This window comes from Natrix helvetica (genome assembly GCF_964273705.1).
Source record: "Natrix helvetica genome assembly, chromosome: 1".
NCBI classification, from domain to species: Eukaryota; Metazoa; Chordata; class Lepidosauria; order Squamata; family Natricidae; genus Natrix; species Natrix helvetica.
The window spans coordinates 374,319,656-374,342,017 of record NC_138548.1 but is presented as its reverse complement, the minus strand read 5'-3'; the positions used below and the strand labels follow the sequence as shown (position 1 = coordinate 374,342,017).

General features: G+C 42.0%; 1 protein-coding gene across 1 annotated transcript; it reads right to left on the bottom strand.

The window, feature by feature from the left end:
• Window positions 1–5,783: 5,783 nt before the first annotated feature.
• On the bottom strand, window positions 5,784–10,863 carry LOC309382765 (major histocompatibility complex class I-related gene protein-like; the record flags this gene model as incomplete). The annotated part of the gene is made up of 5 exons (XM_081934609.1): window positions 5,784–5,827; window positions 7,197–7,268; window positions 7,798–8,085; window positions 8,675–8,950; window positions 10,563–10,863. 5 exons carry the CDS (start codon window positions 10,861–10,863, stop codon window positions 5,784–5,786), a joined length of 981 nt encoding a protein of 326 aa, XP_081790735.1.
• Between the last annotated feature and the right edge of the window lie 11,499 nt (window positions 10,864–22,362).

Genomic DNA, 22,362 nt, shown 5'->3' with positions numbered 1-22,362 from the left:
GGGAAAGATTGAAGACAAACGAGGTCCAGGCAGAAGAAGAACATCATGGCTTCAAACTCTAAGGAACCAGTTTGGACAAAACTCAACAGCACTTTTTTGTGCGGCTGTTGATAAAAATAGGATCGCCAACATGATCACCAATGTCTGGTGGTGGTGGTGGTGATGATGATGATGATGATGATGATGATGATGATGATGATGATGATGACGATGACGAAGAAGAAGAAGAAGAAGAAGAAGAAGAAGAAGAAGAAGAAGAAGAAGAAGAAGAAGAAGAAGAAGAAGAAGAAGAAGAAGAAGAAGAAGACGTAGTAGTATTTTCGCCTCTTAAATGGACTTCAGCAATAGTGAGGCTCCCCTCTGATACATTTTGGGTGGGAACATCGCCTGTGATTGAATCTTATCTTCAGTGCTGGAAGTAGGGGTGTTGCAGATCTTCTGAATTATGTTGGATTAATTGATTTATTTGGTGCCACGAAGTCTAACACTTCTGAGTGTGAGGTAAACAAGGGCACTAAGGAATTTCTCGAAGATAACATCTTATTTATGGCCGCCATAAAAAGGGGCTCATAGATAAACATTCCATCCCTTACTGTCACTGTGATATCTCTGACTGTCTAATCAATGATATATGTACATGTGAAGCTTTCCATACATGAAACTATCTTTTCATTACGTAGTTTTCTTGTTTATGAATGTGTATCCACCCACCCTATTGAAACCAATAAAAGAGAGCCACGGAGTCAGATCTGGGCTCTCAACCCGAGAAAGCAGCCTCTGCCTCTTTCATGATTCGGCCCCCCATGAGAAGCCCACCGGACATTCGCAACTGGTGACCCCGACGTGATAGTTCTGAGACTATACGTCCCCCGACGTGATGGCTTAGGCTGTACGTCTCTTGAACTTTCTTTGCTCATTGCCTGGAAGAGGCTATGCATACATCCCGTCTGAAGCAAGATGAGATCCCCTCGTGAGTATAAGAAAGAAGGTTAACCAAGAAGCAGGTGCGACCTGAAAAAACTTGGTAAACCAATCAAGGTTTAAATTATTATTCTAAAATGAATAATGGAAAAAATTTACAAAAACCAAGCAAATTTAATTTGGCCTTTTTATATTTGGAAATCCGGAAAAGGGCTCTGTAAAAATGTCTATGTGGAAAAGATTGGGCATTTATTTCCACAAGACACAAAGAACCCCTGCAAAAGTGTTATCTTAAAAATTCTTTCTCTAAAATCATCTTCGATTGGTCTCTTAACTCCTCATGGAGATGTTAATTTTTCTGCTTCTCCACTGTTAGAGGAACAATTAGCAACAGAGGAGGGGAATAAACATATGTTTTCTGCCTCTCCACCTAAATTGATTCCACAAGATCATGAAGTAATTAGTTTAAAGGATTGCTTTTTTCTATCTTTCCTTTTCCTGCTTGTAAGAAAAGTTTAACTCTGTGTGTCTGCTTCTTACCTCCCCACACCTCCCCCTCTTCGGGATGTCTGCTGCCTTCCTCCCCCCCCCACTTTCTTTTCTTTAGAAGGAGTTTGTCCTGTCCCCCACCTCCCCCCCCTTTTTTTTTGGAAGAGCCTGTGTGGTTAGGGTTAGGGTTGCAGGAAAACAACAGAGAGATAATTTTGAGGCTCGAATGAAGCTTTTGATGAAATTAGCAAAGGGAAATGTTACGTTTGAATGCCGGAGGGCATTTCTTGGACTTGGGAACAATTTTGATATGGTAGATATGATTATATATTTACTTAGTTTTTTTAAAATTTAGATTTATGTTGTAGAATTGAATTTTTTTGTATAAGTGCTATTCATTGGCTTTGGTAAATCATTATATGGATGGTATTTTACTTGGAGCCCCAAAGATATAACCTAATTGGCTTTTAAAAATAAAAAATGATTTTTTTACTGGAAGGAGTAGGGGAGACATGATGGCATTGTTCCAATGTCTCAGGGATTGCCACGGAGAGTCAGGCTGGTCAAGGAGAGAGATGGCTTGGAGCTGGGGAAAGATTTCCTAACAGTTAGAGCAGTTGGTCAGTGGAACGGCTTGCCTCCAGGGGTTGTGAATGCCCCGACATTGAAGGTGTTTGAGAGGATGTTGGATGGTTATTTGTCTGAAATGGTATAGGTTTTCTGCCTAGGCAGGGGGTTGGATTGGAGGACCTCTAGGGTCCCTTCCAACTCTGCTATTGTATTGTATTGTATGAATTGCAGATTGTTCCAGTAAAAATATAACTGCATGAAATGTTACAATTTTTTTTGCTCCAAATTTTTCTTTGTTTAAATGCACACAGAGGTATTTTGCTAATTAATTTATGGCAGCTATTGGGGAACCTTTATTTGGGTTTGTCCATCTACGTCTGCCAGTTTACTTAAAGATATTTATTTGATTTTTTTTCTTTTTTTGTGCCCTTGCCACAGTTGAAAAGATTAATGAGATTTTGAGCATTCCATGTGTGGATTGCTAACTTGTCAGCTAATTCTTTTGATATTTTTTAAAGACAAAAAGACTCCGTTTTCAAATGTTTTGCCATTATTATTATTTTTTAGGCAGTTGTTGAATTAATCACCTTGGGTTTGTTGTAGAAATTGGACTGATTTAATTAATATTATTTTTCCTATTCCAAAATCTGATTTTTAATTTTGTTTTCAGAATAACTTCTTTCTTCAGTGTCCTTTCACTGACTATGTGGTCTGTATTTTTTCTCATTTGCCTGAAGGTCTTTGGCTTGCGTGTCTAATAACTTTTCTTTTCCTACCTTGCAATACTGTTGTTCTTGCAACACTAAAAATTGTCTGTTGCTATTTTAACTTTTCACATCTTTTTTCAACAAGCTTTTTAACTACATTTCTGACTTTTATTATGTGTGTCAATTTATTTTTAATTTTCTAGGTATTTTTTTAAACTATGTTTTTTCTTCAGATTTTTTAATTAACTTTTTTTATCAAACTGCCTGGGGACTGGCACAATCTTGCCATATGCCACTCAACCAGGCCAAGCAAATTGTTTCATCTTGCCCCCAGTGTTTTGGGGCATCCCCCTCTGGGGATACGGAAGTTAATCCCCATGATTTGGCCTTTAATTATTATGGCAAATGGATGTCACCTATGTTTTTTTTTGGCTCCTTAGAAGTCAATTCATTTCTCTTTTTGTATTTTTTGGCTACTTTTTAACGAGGAGTAACAGCTAATTATGTTATTTCTCATCTTTTTTTTTTCAGCTTTTACTGCCTTGGGCAAACTTTTCTTTTTAAAGACTGATAATGTCCTGGCCTATTTTTCATTGGCCTTTTTGTAATCTTGTACTATTTGGAACATTGTTTTAATTCATGGGCTTTTTTATAATTCCACGGTTAAGCCATTGTGGAACGTGTTAATTGGTCCTTTAAGGACTATTTTTCTCAAACAAATGAAAAAGGAGGGATTTTGGGTACCTAACAATTTGGCGTAGCCCAATTTGGCTAATTTGGCATTGGTAACATTATAGATTTAAAAAGTTTATTTGCCTCCCCCGCAAGGGGGACGAGGATATGCTGTGCTTGCTTCTATAGGTCTTTGTGGATTCTAGCACGTGGTGTTTGTCTAGCTAAGGATATTGTCGTACCAGTTCCCAAATCCAGTTCCAGAGATGACCAAGATGACTTTACAGATAGCACAGTGGCCAATACGATCTTGCCAAAACAGCTGTCCAGTGATGTGAAAAACCTGACCACCAAAGCAGTGCTGAAACGACACGTGGAACAAATGCACTGCCATTTTTGCCAAGTCCTTAGTCATCATTAGTCATCATTTGTTTATGTTTACTTGTTCTGTCATCTCACCCAAAAACTCATTTGAACAGTGACTGCAATAAAAATCTATGGGTGCAACTAACATCACACACATTGATTTGAACTGTACATGAAACATTTTCTTTCTACATGCTTGGATCCTGTTTGAATCTTGCCTGAAGTAATTCAACACTTCATTGGTTTGAACTATAAGACTATCTTTCATTGAGGATTAATTGTTTATGATCCTCCCCCTGATGCAATTGCTTTGTATACTCCCATAGTAGCAGTTCCTTAAAATGTAACATGTGCTAAAGTAGTTAACTGAATATTTTTAAGTAAAAAGCCTCACTGTTTCCATATTAGTTCACCTGCTTTAAATTGTACAGCTTTGAGGAGATTTCCTTTCACTTTGCTTATGTTTGGCTTCTGCAAGGATGGTTTTTTACATATGGTCACGAAACTTTTAATTACATTTCTGTTAATATTAGTGAAGCACAATCTTGCTTTAGCTAGTTAATTCTTGTGTTGCTTTCCAAACAGCAACTTCAGACATCACTTGTGACTCTGAGATTAATGTGGTTGTATGTAATGTGGTTTATTTTAGTAATTAATGTGTTGTTTTAATCTTTCAGATGAATCCAGAACTATCCAGTACCAATTCAATATTTTATACAATTTGGGCCTGCTCCACTGGCGCTACTGCATGTGTCAGTGGAGACATTTTATATACACAAAAAGTTTTTGTATTCAGATATATCTTCTCCCTAAAATGTCTGTTTTTTCTAATAATGAGTTCCTTTCTCGTATGGAAACACCCCAATACGTCTTACGAACAAAACGTGAAATGGTTACTACTATGACTCTGACCCTTCTCCTGGGCCTAGGAGCCACTGGTGCGGCAACAGGCATCGCAGGAATGGTTGTGGCTGACCAAAACATCCGCAGGCTCAGTGTTGAAATTGATGCCGATCTCGAACGCATTGAACAATCTATGATTGCTCTCCAGAATTCTCTTACTTCACTATCTGAGGTTGTTTTACAGAATAGAAGGGGTTTGGATTTGCTACTCTTAAAACAGGGCGGTCTGTGTGTAGCTTTGAAAGAGGAATGTTGTTTTTATACCGACAGTTCGGGCATCGTGCTTGACTCTATGGCAGAATTAAATACCCGATTGAAAGACAGAGAGAGAGAACGCTCCCAATCTCACACATGGTATCAAGGAATGTTTAATCTCTCCCCCTGGTTGACTACTCTCCTTTCGGCCCTAGCCGGTCCTTTGATTTTATTGCTCCTTGCATGTATAATTGGGGAGACTTTTGGCATTTTTGAAACAGCGACTAAACAGTATTGGAGATGATGTCCTCTTGCTGAAGCACACTGTTGAAAACGAATGTAAAAAACCTCTTTTAGAATTTGCCTCTGAGGCTGATGAGGACTCCGAATCAGAAAGCATTCCTTTGGAAAGGTGTATTGGCTCCCTAAGGGCTCTCCCGGAGGGGGGCTCCACTGGGGATGTCATAGCTTTAGAGGAATTTTGACCATCTTAAAAAAAAAAAAAAACAGAGGTGATGTTGCAGATCTTCTGAATTATGTTGGATTAATTGATTTATTTGGTGCCACGAAGTCTAAAACTTCTGAGTGTGAGGTAAACAAGGGCACTAAGGAATTTCTCGAAGATAACATCTTATTTATGGCCGCCATAAAAAGGGGCTCATAGATAAACATTCCATCCCTTACTGTCACTGTGATATCTCTGACTGTCTAATCAATGATATATGTACATGTGAAGCTTTCCATACATGAAACTGTATCTTTTCATTACGTAGTTTTCTTGTTTATGAATGTGTATCCACCCACCCTATTGAAACCAATAAAAGAGAGCCACGGAGTCAGATCTGGGCTCTCATCCCAAGAAAGCAGCCTCTGCCTCTTTCATGATTCGGCCCCCCATGAGAAGCCCACCAGACATTCGCATAGGGGAAGAAGTTTCTCTAAGGTGATCAAGGCAAGTTGTCATTGCCTGAGGTAGATTTTTTTCCTGTAGTTCAGCCAGTAGCCTAATAGAGGGCAAAGAGACAAGAAAGCTAGTTTATTTCTGGGGCAGCAGCTCCTAACTGAGATGGATTTAAGCTGAAGACCCCATAGGGGCCAAGTGGTAAAACTTTCTGGATTATAACTCAGCCTCTTGACTTGCTTATTATGGATGAAAGGCAAAATCGTTGGCTGTCTAGAGGTGCTGACCATGGGGAACTGGAAGGGACATTCCTGGGAGTTATTGAGAAATGATCAAGTTGAAATTGTCCCTGTTCCCATTAGAGCTCCTATAGGACATCACAATCTTGTTTTCCACCACCAGTGAAGCCATTCAAAGCTGCCAAGCTGGGCTGTTCCCAGCAGGGGTTTCTAACTAAAACATCACTGACTTTTATTCAATGACGCTACACCTCTGGGAGTTCTGATTTCATTATAAGACTGATGAAGCTCCCCCATGTGTGTTTTGATTTATACTCCAAAACCCCAATCCCAACCTATCCTGATAGGACCTTGGCCACCATCAATTAATTTTAAGCAAGGATGTTAGACTTTTGGAGATTGGTACAAGACAGATGGTATTCCCCACATAATCCAAACATGGTAGTCCTTAATCCAATTCTCACAACACTTGTTTTGATTTCTACTCCAAAAACCCTGTCCCAACCTAGGCAGACTGAAGATCTGGCAACCTGGTCTGGTCTTGAAAAGCTAACGTAGGTCTGATTGGTTTAGCACTTGCGCCTGAGATTAGCTGGCAAGCAAGACAAATCACAAGCAAGGCCCATCCTGGAAGAAGGGAATGGCACAATTTCTGAAAAAATAACATGGATGTGTTGACTCACACTTGGTGAAGTTCAACTGAGGAGACCCTTCCCACATCCCTGCTCCCTCTCATGTCTCTTGCTCTGAGTGGGAGCAGAAGAAGCAGTGACTGCTTTTACCACTGGGGCTTCCTATTGTTGTCTGTCCCCAGGTGTGACTGCAAGCAGGAGAAGAGGACACAAGGCCCCTCCCTCCATTTCCCCCACCTTCCACCAATATTTCCCTGATCTTTATCAGGGTCAGGATTATTGATTTTCAAGCACTTTCCAGATCATTCATGGGACTTTTCTTTGATTCTTGCACTCCTGATATTTGCTCCTCTGAAGGACGTCTATTAAGGCCAAAGAGGCTTCCTTCCAGACAACAGGAAGGTGGAACATTCTGAGATTTACAGGAAGTTGAAAATGGCTGCCTTGTTTCTTCTTCCTTTCTGACTCTCATTCGAAATGTGGGGAAGGGTCTTGTGGGGATCCTGGCTGCAACTCTCAGGGAGGCCCTCTCCCACCCACATCAGCTCAATCAGCACAGAAAGACAAAGAATTGGAAGATCAATGGATGCATTTCACTTACAGATTATGAAGAGAGTCACAGATACCAAGATTATGACCATCACCATTCCCACCAAAGTAAATAATGACATATCTAAAGAAAGAGAAACATGGTTCTGATTAGACAGATTCTGATCTCCCTCACATGGAGTTGCTAAGCAACAGAAGCATTTCCCAAACTGAACTGGCCTCCAGACAGTGTCTCCACCTGAGGGAAGCCCCTCTCTCCTCTGAGGCTAAAGAGGGAAGAGCAAATGGCCTTGAAGGGGCAAAGAAAGAGCCACAACCAAGGCATCAGCCAGATAAGGAGGGAATTTCAGCCTGGGCCAAGAAATCAGCTTAAGGATATATGTCAAGCACGCCCTTCCCTAGTTCATCTGAAGATAAATGGAGGGAGGCAGAAGCATTTTCAGATTGCCAGATTGTACCTGGCATTGGTTTCTTATTCTGGTCTCCCTTGTTGGGCTGACAAAGGGCCAACCTCCCCTGCTGAAAAAGGCATGAAACCATCCTACAATGGAGAACAATCTACTTCTACATTTATTTTTATTGCTGTATTTTATTTAATAAATTTATATGCCACGCATCTCACCACGAGGTGACATATTGCAAATGCTTCTCACCTGTTTCCTCCTTCCAGGGCAAGACCAGGGGCTCCTGCAAGCCCTCGTGCTGCAGACGACACCAAAAATGATCCCTCTCCTTGGGGTCGATCTCAATGCTGAGCTGGACGTAATAGGTCCCATCTGAATTGGGGGCCACGTTCCTATGAAGAGTCTCATACTGGCAGACCTCTCCATCCCTCATCCAGGTGGCCTGGATCTCCTTGGGGTAGAAGCCAAAGGCCTGGCAGATGAGGGCCTCCAGGTTGTCATTCACCATCTTATGAGTCACCTTCCCCACTGGGGGCTCTGCAAAAGAAGCAACAATACCAGATTTCCTGGGTTTTAATAAGTCAGAAGACCTCCTTTGGCCCTCCTCTCCGTCTGCTCCCTCTCTTCTCCCTCTCCTCTGGGACATGGAACTCTTTAGATTCATTTTTGAAAGGGACACATAGAGTTAGGTGTAAAGTTCTCACTCTGACCAAAGTAATCGTAATGCTTGGGCTTTGAGTTCAGTTTCGACACCCTAAATTGAATTTGTTCAAGATGTTCCAGATGGAAATTGGGAAGAGAATCAATCGGTTTCTGGTTCTGCCACAAATGGAGGATGTAAAAATTAGATTTCCCCATGAAAAGAGGATTGGATCTCAGCCTTGCTATCTGGATCCTTTGGTTTCCTTTTCTTTTTCTTGGAAGAACTTGTTTTTTGAGGGGTGAAGGTTGGAACTTCTTTTCCCCACTGTGGTAAATGCTCCTAGTTTCTTTTGGAAGGTTCCCAATTCTATTTCCGCCAGGCACAAGAAGGGCGGCTTGGCTGTGTGGAGCATAAAACATGAGGAGGGGAAGAAGAGGGAGCCTAGAAAAAAATGGCACAATCTGGGCCCATTCGGCCACTCACCTGTCTTATTCACAGCCTCCATCTTGTAGGAGAGGCATTTCTGTAGCCACTCAAGGCAGGTATTCTCCAGGAAGAATTTGATTTTCTCAGACCTCACTGAATCCTCCTCCCACATCTCCTTGATCTTCTGGGCCTGGGGCTGAGCTGTCACCCATTTGAGAGTCTCCTTATCAAAGCTGATGAAGTCCATTCCATTGTAGCCATAGTGCAAAAACCCTCTGTTGCTCCCGTGTTCCCTGAGCTCACAGGCCAAAACCACCTGCCAGGTGTGAAGCCCTGAAATGCACAAAGAGGGTGTACAAATATCCAGAGTTCCTCTCCCTAGATACCTCCCCCCCCCCCCAAATGATTGGAGTGTCTACTTCCCACCCATCCCGCCAGTGGAGGAAACAGATATTGCCTCCCCTCTTCTTTCCAATGGTGGGAGACCTTTTCTGTGATCTGGGGCTACACTTAGTCTTCTTGATGAGGGGCTGGAAGATCATGAAGACCCTGAGAGTGTCTGTCCTGGAAGCCATTTTTTACTTTAGATCTTCAGGCCTGCCACATTTAGTGCTGTGGGAAACTGGGAGGGGGGATTATATGGAGTATGGGTGAGATATAGCCATAACAACATTCCTTTCTCAGAGAGTCAAGGACACCTTGTCCTGCAGCTGCGATGGTGTGACTGGGAGGCATCTCCCATTTTGGATGGTGCCTGATTGGATCATGTGATGGACATTTGGGTGCTGGGCAGGGACTTGGACTTTCCTTTGGGTGGGGAAAACCTGGAAGTTTTCTGATTCGGGTTTTCCCAGATGTGCCAATATGACATCTCTAATAAAATAGAACTTTGAGGAACTTCTGGTCTCGGAGTCTTCTTTTGTTGGGGGTGTTACTTGGAACCCTGACACAGAGAGAAGATCTTGGGGAGGGGAGGCTGTTTTCTTTCCTTTGCAGAAAAGGAACTTACAGCCATTGGTGGTCAAGGGCAGACACAATATTGTCCCTTCTTGGGAAGGAGTGTCAACTACCAAAACCTGTCAACAGCCATTTTTCCAGTTCTAAGTTGCCACATAGTAATGGGAGAAGTTTGGAATGTCACTCCAATTCAGATCAAACATAACACATACTGTATTTTTCGGAGTATAAGACGCACCAAGATTTCGAAGAGGCAAATTTAAAAAAAAAGTTTTGGCCCTCTGCAGACCTCCCAAAAATGGACCTCCCAAAAAACCTCCCTTTTTTTTGAAAAAAAAGGGCATGAATAGCCTTTTAGGAGGCTTGTAGAGGGGGGCCAAAATTGAGCAAAAAACAGCCCATTTTTCACTCATTTCTGCCCTCCCCAGCCCCCAGGAGCAATTTATAAACCTCGTAAAGGCTATGCATGGCCATTTTGCTGAAGGGGGCAGGGTTTTGGGAGGCAAAAAATGCTGTACTCAGTGTAGAAGATTCACCCAGATTTTCAGCCTCTTTTTTGAGGGGAAAAATTGTCCCGTAGGAACCAAGGTCATGTCCAGAGGTGCTGGAGGGAGAGGAGTGACCAAGAAGCTCTCCAGTTAACCTAATTGGCCAATGTGATATGTGACACTTGGAGAGGGAATCATGTACTCTTTTAATTATACTGAAACCACGGGAAACATTAGAGCTGGCTTGCTTTTACTCATGCCCCTATGCTGTAGCCACTAAAGAAGTTCTTTGAGGAAGGTCTCAGTCTCAGAATTATGATTTGGTTGGATTCGTTAGTCAGAACTTTGGCACAGGGTTTATCTCAACCCCCTAAGCTCTCAGCCTCCCACTTTCTGTTCTTTGCCTACTTGCCTCTTTTTGCATTAACCAAAGTGACAAGAGGTGGGAAGGTGAGATTTGAGGGAGAATTCAGGGCTTGAAGGCAGACCTGCCTGCTCACCTCCAGTCTGGTGGCTGAGTTTGGATAGCCACTCCAGGTGAGCTCCGAACATCCTCTCAGGAGTCTTCACTGCCTCCACCTCCATCCAGGGCATCAGAGGAACTGTCTTCCTGTTGAGGATGTCATATCGAGCGATGGGCTCATCATCCAGGTGGATCACGGAGAGGAACTGGGGCAGCCCCTGGCTGGATTCTGACACCTCCAGGTAGGAATAGGACAGGGAGTGCCAGGAGGACTCTGGAAGAGGAGGAGGGTGAAGGACAGGATTAGGAGGCTCTGAAGTGCCAGTTCCTCCCTCCATGCTCTCATGAAAAGCTGCTCTCAAACAGAAGACTTCTACTGCTGCTCTTCTTTGGATGATTCCAGTCATCCTGGAAAGTGGCCAAAGGAGACCCTAGATGCTCTTGGTTGACTTTGGAAACAGCTTGACAGCTGAGGGGACCTTCAGGGCTCACCCAACTGCTTCTGGGCCTGACCCCATTGGACCCCTCATGTCCATGGCCTGAAGGACAGCAGGACAGGAGCTGCTTGAAGTTTCACCTGAGTATGGAAAACTCCTGATCCTTGGAAGCTGCCCCAGAGGAGGTGGAGGGGAGACGAAAGAGGAGAAAGGAAAGGAGAGAGGAGGAGGGGAAGAAAGGAGGAGGAGGAGGAGGTTATCCATTCACACAGGGAGGGACTCCTCCGGGTGCCGTCCACCAAGCAATGCCAACGGGCGGCGCCTAGGAGTAGAGCCTTCTCTGTGATGGGCCCAACCCTCTGGAATGACCTCCCCCCTCCCCATATTAGAACTACTACCGACTTCCGCTCCTTCCGACAAAAACTTAAGACTCACCTGTTCCGACTAGCCGGCCTGGCCCACTTATAGTTCTACTCTTACCTCCTGGCGGATATTTTATTTGGGATAGCTTTTAAGGTTAATGTTTTTAACTTTTTTAAATTTTTAATTTTTTTTTAATCTAACTTAACTAAATTGTACAGGGAACTTCTACTACCTCCTCCAGTCCTATGTTTAATTTATTTATTATATACTTATAACATGTATATTTACTGTTCAACTATTTTAATATGACTGTACACCGCCCCGAGTCTCTTTTGAGAGAGGGGCGGTCTAGAAATCCAATAAAGTTAAAGTTAAGTTAAGTTAAGTCAATAAAAGGAGGAAGCTGAAAGCAAGTGGGGGAACCTGTGCTCTGCCCGGGTCTCCACCCGGTGCTATTTCTACCTGAAGCTGTCCCAGCCAGGGGCAGCCCCAGTTTCTCTCCATTAAAGTGCTGAAGTTGGTGGCTGAAGAATTGCTGGACAGCAAAAAGGAGGAGAGAGGAGGAGAGAGGAGGAGGAGGGGGGACGAAAGAGGAGGAAGGAAAGGAGAGAGGAGGAGGGGAAGAAAGAAGGAGGAGGAGACCGAGGCTGGTCATCTGCTCTCCCCAGGGAAGGGGGCCAATTGGGGAAGGGGCTTCGACTCTTTTCTGCATTGAAATCTGCCCCCTCCCACTGTCAGCTCCACTCAGACTTTGAGACCTCCTCCTGGTTGAAATCCTGGCCAGGGATCCTTTTGCCCGGATTTGGCTGCTACACCATATGTCCCCCCCTTTTTTTTTTAGGGAGAGCACCAGTTCCATGCTCCACACTCTTGTGATTCCCCTCAGGTTAGATTACTGTGGTGGGCTCTCCCTTGGGCTCCCCTGGAAGACTGTGCAGAAATTTCACCTGTACAGGAAAAAGCATCTCACACGTGGGCTGGCATGAGAGGGTGCAGCAACATGGCTTCCTGCCTTGGGGAGGGAGGGGGTTGCATGGCCTCCAGTGGGGTCCTGAGTGCGATTCCTGGTGCCGCTTGGAAAGTAGAAAGAGAGCCTGGCCAAGAGGGTCCCCTCCAATGGGCTCCAGCTGGTTTTTCAGTCCTGCTTATGAGTACAGGAGGGGAAGGGCCCAGAAACGGTGGTTTTCCTCAACCTTCTGACCAAGCCCCTCCCTCAAAGATCTGGTAGGCCCCTCCAGCCACCTTCCAAGCTGTTGCTCAAACAAACAATTGAAATTCTCAGAATCTCAGAATCGCCGCCCCGAGTCCCTTGGTGGAGAGGGTGCGGCATATAAATTAGATTAATTTAAAAAAAAATCTCCAGAAATAAACACCCGCATTTTCTCTCTCCATCTGTTGCGACTTTCATGGCTGTTCAGGAGTCCCACCTGGTAGTTTCACCCTCTGCGGTTGCTTAACCCCCCCCCCCCCCAAGCGCTGCTGGGAGAAGGCGGCTGAAGACACCGAGTGCTTGAAGCAAAGGACACAAGGACATTTTCCACTCGCTCTCCAGCATTGAAAGAATCTTTCTCCTCCTGCTCCAATCTTGGTATAAGTTGTGTCTTCAGGCAGCCATTCTATAACCCTATTGAGAGAGACCCAGTCCCTCCTGGTTATGGAGGAGCCCTCAGGACATCTATTGGGCCACTGAGAATGACTGAGTCTCCCTGGTTAAAAAAGTCGCTCAGACACGCTCTGACCTTGACTGGGACTGAATAGCAGAGGCCGGGGTGCCTGTGGCATTGTCTGTTGGAAGGGTCTAGACCAATGGTTCTCAGCCTGTGGGTCAGGACCCCTTTTGGGGTCAAATGACCCTTTCATAGGGGTTGCCTAAGACCATCGGAAAACACATATTTTCGATGGTCTTAGGAACCAATTTTATGGTTAGGGGTCACCACAACGTGAGGAACTGTATTAAAGGGGAAGGTTGAGAACCACTGGTCTTAGACGCATGTGAGCTGGGGCCTCTTGAGGAAGTGGATAGGGCCCTCAGTGCTGTCCCCTTAATCACCTGTTTATTGGATCCCGACCTCTCCTGGGTTGTAAAAACATCCTTGGAGGTGAACCTGTGGATGGGTCCATGTCAAAGGGTTGGCCTCTTTGGAAGAGGGGAGGATGCCCCCAGTCTTCAAAGAGACAGTGGCACACACACACACACCTCGGACTAAACAGTTTTCAATAACTATCAACCAATCTCTAACTTTTCCCTCTTGGGGAAGGAAGTTGAGAAGGTGGTTGGTTGGCAAATGGTGAGAATCTGAGAGGGACGGAATCAGGCCTGGGTTCCTGCCAGTTGTAACCTCTTCTACAGAAAAGGTTCCACAAATCTACAGTGCCGATGCCGCTTAGAACCGGTTCCAGCTCCCTCCCCCCACCCATCCGCACATCATCAAGATGAAGAGCGAGAGGAGGAATTCTGGGAGTTGAAGTCCACAAGTCTTCAAATTGTCAAGTTTGAACACCCCTGGGGGTTTTTTCTAAAGGATTAGGGATGCAAGGGTCTTGTAACTTGACAGCTTTAAGACTTGCATGCTTCAGTGCCAGAGTTCCTGAGCCAACATGACTGGAGGAGGAATTCTGGGAGTTGAAGTCCACAAGTCTTAAAGATGTCAAGTTTGAACACCCCGGAGTTTTTTTTCTCTAAAGGATTAGGGATGCGAGGGTCTTGTAACTTGACAGCTTTAAGACTTGCGTGCTTCAAATGCCAGAGTCCCTGAGCCAACATTTTGGTTGCTAAGCAAGAGCGTTGTTAAGTGAGTTTCACCACATTTTACAAGTTGGCCATGCCCACCCAGTCACATGGCTGGCAAGCCACTCCCACCCAATCACATGGCCAGGAAGCCACTCCCACCCAGTCACAAGGCCGGCAAGCCACTCCCACAAAGCAGGCCACACCTACAGAAGAGGTTCTAAAAAATTTTGAAACCCACCACTGGACTGAATGATCTTCCGAAGGAAAGCTGTCCCACTGGTTAATTGTCCTCCCTGTTAGGAAGGGTCTCCTTAATCCCTTCCAGGTTGCTTCTCTCCTTGATTGGTTTCCATCCATTGTTTCTTGTCTGACCTGGTGCTTTGGAAAATAGGCTGACACCCTCCTCTTTGTGGCAGCCCCTCAAATATTTGTTCTGACCGAGGCTTCCCAAGAGCATGAAGCAAAGTCCTTGATCTGACAAAAAACTCCTTTATTGATTTACTCTGAATTCTGCTCGTTCACATCCAGCAAAGTCTTTCAAGGGAGGATTTACAGTCACAGACCTTATCTGGCTTGGAGAGCTGCCAGGCATATGTCTGCAAAACTTGGCAAGGAGTCTCTGAGAGTCACTAACCAATTAAGTAAACTAATTGTCTCCTGCAAACTCCACTCCCCTTTCGCTCCTCTTTTATTTCCTCTGGGAGGGGCCATTCACCATCCACCTGTGGCCTTACTCCCAAGTCGACCCCTGTTCTTTAGCTGTTCCCTGAATCTGGCAACTCTGCGCATGCACACACTGGGAACAGGCTCCAGCTGCTCATCTGCCTCACTGATGTCTAACTCTGAAGGCAGCTGATAACTGTCAGACGGCCCTGGCCCCCTCGCTGCCTCCGACACAGAGCCCCCATCAGAGTCTTCCCCAGACTCCAGGACTGGCCCAGGTTCCTCCCCAACCTCCTCACTGTCAGAATCTGCAGCCAGCTCTGCTGGCTGCTGGTGGGCCATAACAATACTGGAATATTTCTATCATGTCACTCCTAATTCTTTTTTCTAGACTAGCCAAATCTAGTTCCTGCAACTGTTCTTCATATATTTTAGTATTCAGACCTTTAATCATTCTAGTTGATCTTCTTTGCACTTTTTCCAAAGATTCAACATATTTTGTGCAATGTGGGGACCAAAACTGGATGCAGGATTCCAGATGTGATCTTACTAAGGCTTTATAAAGCTGTACGAATATTTCACATCAGGGAGTGATGCTATTTGCTTGCTCATGGTGCATCCTTGTGTGCCTGACCCCCAATTACAAATCCCCTTGCCAACCACGGGGAGTGTCACCAGGACGGGAGGATTGACCTGTCATTTCCTTGTTTAGAGGGGAAAAGGGGTAACCCAGCCCCTCCCCCACCCTCTGGCTCTTCCCAGGGGATTCTGTTTTCTGATGAGTAGCGGGTAGCCCCCATCCAGAGGTTTGAGCTCTTGAAGGTCCCTCTGAGCTGGACAGCTGGAAGACTAAAAATATAATAAAATAAAGATGCAAAGTCTTCTACAAATAGCCCCTCCTTTCCCCCACCAACTACCACGTCCCTTCCCACTTTCTGCTGTCCCAACTCCCTTCCCCTTGCATAGATACATTATATAGTCCAGTCCCAGGATAATGCAAGACTCGAACTTGGCCACGTTTTGGCTACCAAAAATAGCCTTTCGCTCTCTATTTCTCTATTTTCTCAGAGATACAAATGGGAACACATAAGCCCACCAGCGTGCCTACCGTCCCTGTCCTACTGCCCCACTTATTCGTATCTAGTCTCTGTATTCATAATCATGGGATTACACTTATATCTGTTACCTTATACATGCTTGATAAAAGAAATAAAAGAAAATAAATGAATGAATTGATTACAAACGAAAACACCAAAGGAGGGTCAGGCGAAGCATCCCGAGGGAAGGCAGACTTTCCCTTCATGGAAAGGAGCTTAAGAGGGGAGGGGGAGAGAACCCAGCCCAGGACTCTCCTTCTGCTTCCTCCCCTCCAGGACGTGTCCCTCTCCCGGCACTCACCGCAGCAGCTCCTGGGCACGAAGGACCCCAGCACGGCTCCCATGAACAAGAAGGGCGCACGTGGCAGCAGCATCGCCCTCCAGCCACGTTTCAAGCATCCGCGAAAAAGGATCAGTCACATCAAGCCCCGCCCCTTCTGCCTCCGTTTCATCCTGTGATTTCTACTTCTCATGAATATGGGGCAAAAGTTTGAGGGTGGATTGGTGCAGAGGCCAAATAAATGGTATCTTGTTTTTGATCATTGCAAATTGACAGCTCTCTTTAATGATGGAAGCAGAATCCTCATCTCTTTGGATTTTTTTTCAGAGCCCTTTTGATGTTGCTAGCCTAAGTCAGCTAATGTTAGGGCTTTCTGCTAGCTTTTTTTTAATGCAGGATAACTGAGGAAGTGCTAATGAATCACTACTGAGTGACTTGCACAGCAGATGGCTGCGAAAAAACCGGGACTTTTTTGTGTTTTTCTATAATGTCATGTTTTTCCTGTAGTTTTTGGAAGTGAACTAATCGGGTTAGTCTGCTCACTACAAAGTGATTATTCTTTCTTCTGATTTCCTGAAGTAAAGCTCAAGAAAAGGTCTTCATATTGCTCAGATAAGACACTCACTTCTGAAAGCCGTTCTGCAATCTATCACCCTGCTTGATTTTTTTTTCTTAAAGATAAATGCAACTAGACAGAGATGCTACTGTTGGTGTTAATTTCACTATGTAATTAACTAATTCACTAATTTCACTTTTTCCTTTCCTTTTTCTTTTCCTTTCCTTTTTGCTTTCTTCTCTTTTCCTTACTTTTTCTTCTTTCCCAATTCCTTTCCTTTCCCTCCCCCTCCCTTCCCTTCCCTCCTTCCTGGGGGTCTGAGGGAGAGGGAGGGGGCCCTTTACTTCCTTGCCCCCCTCCCCAACATCTGCTCTGATGGCAATTATGGCTAAAAAATATCAGGTGCTCAGGCATGAAAATGTGCCGCTCAAACACTATACTTTTCCGCACACACTGAAAAAAAAATTAGAGGGAAATATAAAAGATATACAACAGTGGGTCAAAAAACAAGAAGATGTTATGCAAAAAATTGCTGAAAGAGAGAAGCAGAGAGAGAAGAGGGATGAAGAGTTTGATTCCAGATTGAATGAAGTGGAAACAGAAAGCAGTGTAATAATTGGACTGGAGATGGAGCGCTCTGAATATTTTTTGAGGTTTCAAAATATAGTAGAAGAAAAGGGTGAAAATCTGCCACAAATAATATCCCAAATTCTCATAGAAATACTAGGGATACCTGAGGAGAAGATAATGGACGGGATAGATGAGACATTTCGAGTTAACACAAGATATGCAACGAGGAACTCCCTCCCAAGGGAGGTCCATGTAAGATTTACGAAAAAAGCACTAAAACTACAAATCCTGCAAAACACAAGAGATAAAAAACTGCAATACAAAGGCAAGGAGATTGCAATTCTTAAGCAAATACCAAGACGGGTGAGAGAGAAAAGAAGAAAATATCAATTCTTGACTACAGCCTTACTTAAAATAGGAGTTAACTATAGATGGTTGATTCCGGAAGGCCTCATGTTTGTATGGAAAGGACAGAGATATAGAATTGATACAATTGAGAAGGCAGAAGCTTTCTACACAGAACATTTGAGAGGAAAGCCAGAGAAGCCTGGAAATGAAGAGCCACCGGTGCAACTGCTGGATCTACCCATAACCGAAATTGAGAGGACAGAGGGTGCTGTAGGTGGAATTGACATTGAAGAAGGTGCTGTTGGGGGTGTAGAGAGTAGAGCACAACGGGAACCAAGATCAACTAGAGCTATAAATCCTATATATAAAACATAAGGATGGAAGGAATAAAATTACTCTCAATTAATATAAATGGACTTAATTCGCCATGTAAACGAACGAAAATATTCCACAAATTAGGGAAATTAAAATTAGATATAATTTGCTTACAAGAAGTACATATTCAACAAAGTAATAGTCATTTATTAGTACAACCAAAACTGGGAAAAAACTTTACTTCGTTAGCGGACTGTAAACAAAGAGGTGTGACCTTCTACATTAAAGATAAAATCCCTGCGAAACAAATCTACACAGACGAAGATGGAAGAATTTTAATGGTGGAAATAATGGACAATGCTAGGAAAATACTGCTAATTGGAATTTATGCCCCTAATGAAAAACAAGATGACTTTTATAAAAAAATTCACAAGAAAATTTCTGATCTAGACTATGCTGACATTTGCATGATGGGAGACTTCAATGGTATTGTAGACCAGAAACTGGACTATAAGACCCACAAAACAACAAAACAAAATAGAAAAACACTCCCAAAGTCCTTCTTCAGGATGATGGATGAAATAAATCTAAAAGATGTGTGGAGAGAAAGGAACCCCATTAAAAAACAATATACCTTTTATTCAAATAGACACTCATCGTTCTCTAGAATTGATATGATTTGGGCTTCAACGGGCATATCCAGCAGCGCACTAGATGTGGAGATTGAACCAAACATCTGGGCAGACCACAATCCAATGGCAATAGGTTGGAGACAACAAAGAAGAAGATCGAGATGGACACTAGATAACAGGATATTGAAAGAGAAAGAATTTGTAAAGAAAATGGAAAAAGAATTGACTTTCTTCTTTAAAGAAAACAAAAAAGAAGATACGTCTTTACAGAATCTTTGGGATACAATGAAGGCCTTTTCTAGAGGTTTGATAATAGACTATATAAGAAAGAGAAACTTAAAGAAAAGACAAGTGTCTAAGGATCTAGAAAAAGATTACAGCACATTGGAAAAAGAACTACAGAAATCTCCACAAAAGAAAGAGATTAAAATAAAGATGGACACAATAAAACACAAACTTGACCTATTGGAAAAGGAGGACCTGGCCCAAAAAATCAGAGGCGCCAAACAGAACTATTTTGAAAATGCAAATAAACCAGGCAGATGGCTGGCTTATAAACTGAGAAAAGAAAGAGAGACCAAGAAAATACTACAACTAAGAGATGAACAAGGACAATTGCATCATGGAAATATGGAAAAAAGGAAAATTATTCAAGATTACTATGCCAAGCTGTATGAACAAGAGAACATAGAAGAGAAAGAAGTGAAACAATATTTACAAAACGCCAAACTCCCCCAAATACCAAATGATACTAGAACTATATTTGAAGATAAAATAACAATGATGGAATTAACTGAGGCCCTTAAAAGACAAAATAATGGGAAGGCCCCGGGACCGGATGGCCTTCCTGTGGAATTCTATAGAACATTAGAAAAATCCTTGGCCGTTCCATTACTAGAAGTCATGAATGAAGTAATGATTGAAAGTAAAATACCTAATTCATGGTTGGAGGCATATATTACATTAATACCCAAAGAGGAGGCAGACCATACGCAAATTAAGAACTATAGACCTATCTCCTTGTTGAACTCAGACTATAAACTATTTGCCTCAATACTGGCAGAGAGACTGAAAAAATACCTAAATGGGTTTATCCACCCGGACCAAAATGGTTTTTTACCAAAGAGGCAAATTAGAGATAACATAAGGACAATTCTAAATACCTTAGAATATTATCAGGTCCACTCTGAGAAGCAAATGGCTTTGATTTTCTTGGATGCGCAGAAAGCCTTTGATAACGTGAATTGGACATTTATGACTCAACAAATGGAACAAATGAATTTTGGTAAGAATTTTATTCAAGCCATACAAACGATATATCACAAGCAAACAGCCAAGATAATGATAAATGGAGAGCTGACGGATCCAATTGAAATTAAAAGAGGTACGAGACAAGGCTGTCCACTGTCACCACTGCTTTTTGTTTTAACATTAGAAGTACTAAATAGAAAGATTAGAGAAGAGGAAGAAATAAAGGGAATGATCATTAAAAAGGAAGAATACAAGTTGCAAGCATTTGCTGACGACTTAGTCTTCATCCTTGAGGAGCCATTTCAATCTGCACCTAAACTGATAGGAGAAATCGAGGCGTATGGAAAAGTTGCAGGTTTAAAAATAAACAAAGACAAAACAAAGATTTTAACAAAAAATATACCCCGAAAACAAAAAGAAGAATTGGCGGAAAATTTGGAAATGCAAATCACAAACAAAGTTAAATATTTGGGGATTCACCTAACAGCCAAGTGCAGCACTCTCAAAGAAGATAATTATATTAAATTGAAGCAACAAATTGTAACAGACTTGGCGAAATGGAAGAATCTTCAATTATCAATGATTGGTAGAATCGCAACAATCAAAATGAATATCTTACCTAGACTGTTATACCTGTTTCAGACTATTCCAATTAAGTTGGGGAAAGGATATTTTGAAGAATTAAATAAAATAGTGTTGAAATTTATATGGCAAGGGAAAAAAGCAAGAATAAAATGTAAATTGTTACAAGATTCCAAATCAAGGGGAGGGTGGGGTTTACCTGATTGGGAGTTATACTATCAGGCAGCTAGTCTGATGTGGATCAAGGAATGGATAATGCTAAGAAATGATAGGCTTTTGAATCTAGAAGGTCATGACTTGCTGTTGGGATGGCATGCATACTTATGGTATAAAGGAACTAAAAAACATGGTTACTTTAGAGACCATTCTATAAGAGAGGCTCTGTTATTAAACTGGCAGAAGGTTAAGAGGTCGCACTACTTGAAAATTCCAGTCTGGATATCAACTATTGAAGCCTTTTCATATCCAATAATATTTAAAAGGGAAGAAGCAGTTAGATATGCTGAATTATTGAATGCAGAGGGTGAACTTAAATCTATACAAGAATTGAAACAAGAAGGTATTGAACTCAATTGGTACTCATATGTGCAAATACATTCTAGATACAATGAAGATCGAAAAAATGAGGGTTTTTATGATAAACTGACTGAATTAGATAAAATTTTAACAGGTAACGATGAAAAATTAATTAAAAAATTTTATGATTATTTATTAGAGGTGAAATTATATGAAGAACAAGTGAAAGGAACTATGTTAGCCTGGGGAAAAAACTTTGGACATGGGATTGATTTAGAAAAATGGCAAAAATTGTGGACTCAAAATTATAAAATGACAATGTCAACTGCATATAAAGAAAATTTGTATAAGATGTTTTATAGGTGGCATTTATCCCCATCGAGAATAGCAAGAATGTCGAAGAATAAGTCTGAAAAATGCTGGAAATGTCAACATACACCCGGCACATATTACCACATGTGGTGGACTTGTCCTGAAGCTAAGAGATACTGGACTAAAATACACATGTGGTTGGAGAAAATGATACATAAACATATAGACTTGAAACCAGAACTTTTCTTATTGGGAATAATACCAGAAACATACAATAAAGACTTGAAATATTTGATCATAAATGTCTTAACAGCTGCTAGAATTGTATTTGCTAAATACTGGAAAAATGAGAAAGTACCAACAGAGGAGGAAATTGTTCGGAAGATAATGAACTGTGCAGAAATGAGTAAACTTACATTTGAAATTAGAGAATTAGAGGATGAGCAATTTTATAAAGTATGGGACTTGTTTTATCAATGGTTGGATAAAAAAACTTGGAAGTGAATCTTTTCTTTTTCTTTACCCTATCTTATATGTAATAATAATAGAAAGTTATACTTAATGTTTTGAAAAAATCTCTCTCTTTTTTCTTTCTTTTTTTTTCTTTTCTCTTTCTATACATATTAAGCCTTTATTATGAAATAGACCATTTACTTATACGAGATAAGAATAATAATGTATTTAATATATAAGAGTGAGATGATTTAAACTGTTAGGTATGATTATGGCTGGTGACTATTTTATAATATAAAATGGAATAATGATGATGTAATGAACAATGGATGTGAATATAGATTAAAATATTTAATGACTACATGGATTGACAAATAATAATGGGAAATTAAATTTGGAGTTGAGGATGATTGGAAACTTTAAGATTAATGGAAAATAGAAATGTCTTATATGAAGTAATGAGTTTCTTTTTTTCTTTGACTTAATCTCCACTTTTATCTTTGAGAGAATGGTGATACAATTTTATAAAGACCTATTGCTACCTAGTACATAATTGTAGAGATAAAGAAATAAGGGTTGTCATAAAAGAAAGAATACTATGGTAACTTGAACATGCAATGCTCAATGAAATATTTAACTATATTTAATGGATAATTAGTGAACGCATCCTTAATTGTAAAAACCATCGCACAAAAACTTGTAACCAAACGACATGCTTGATGAAAATGTGT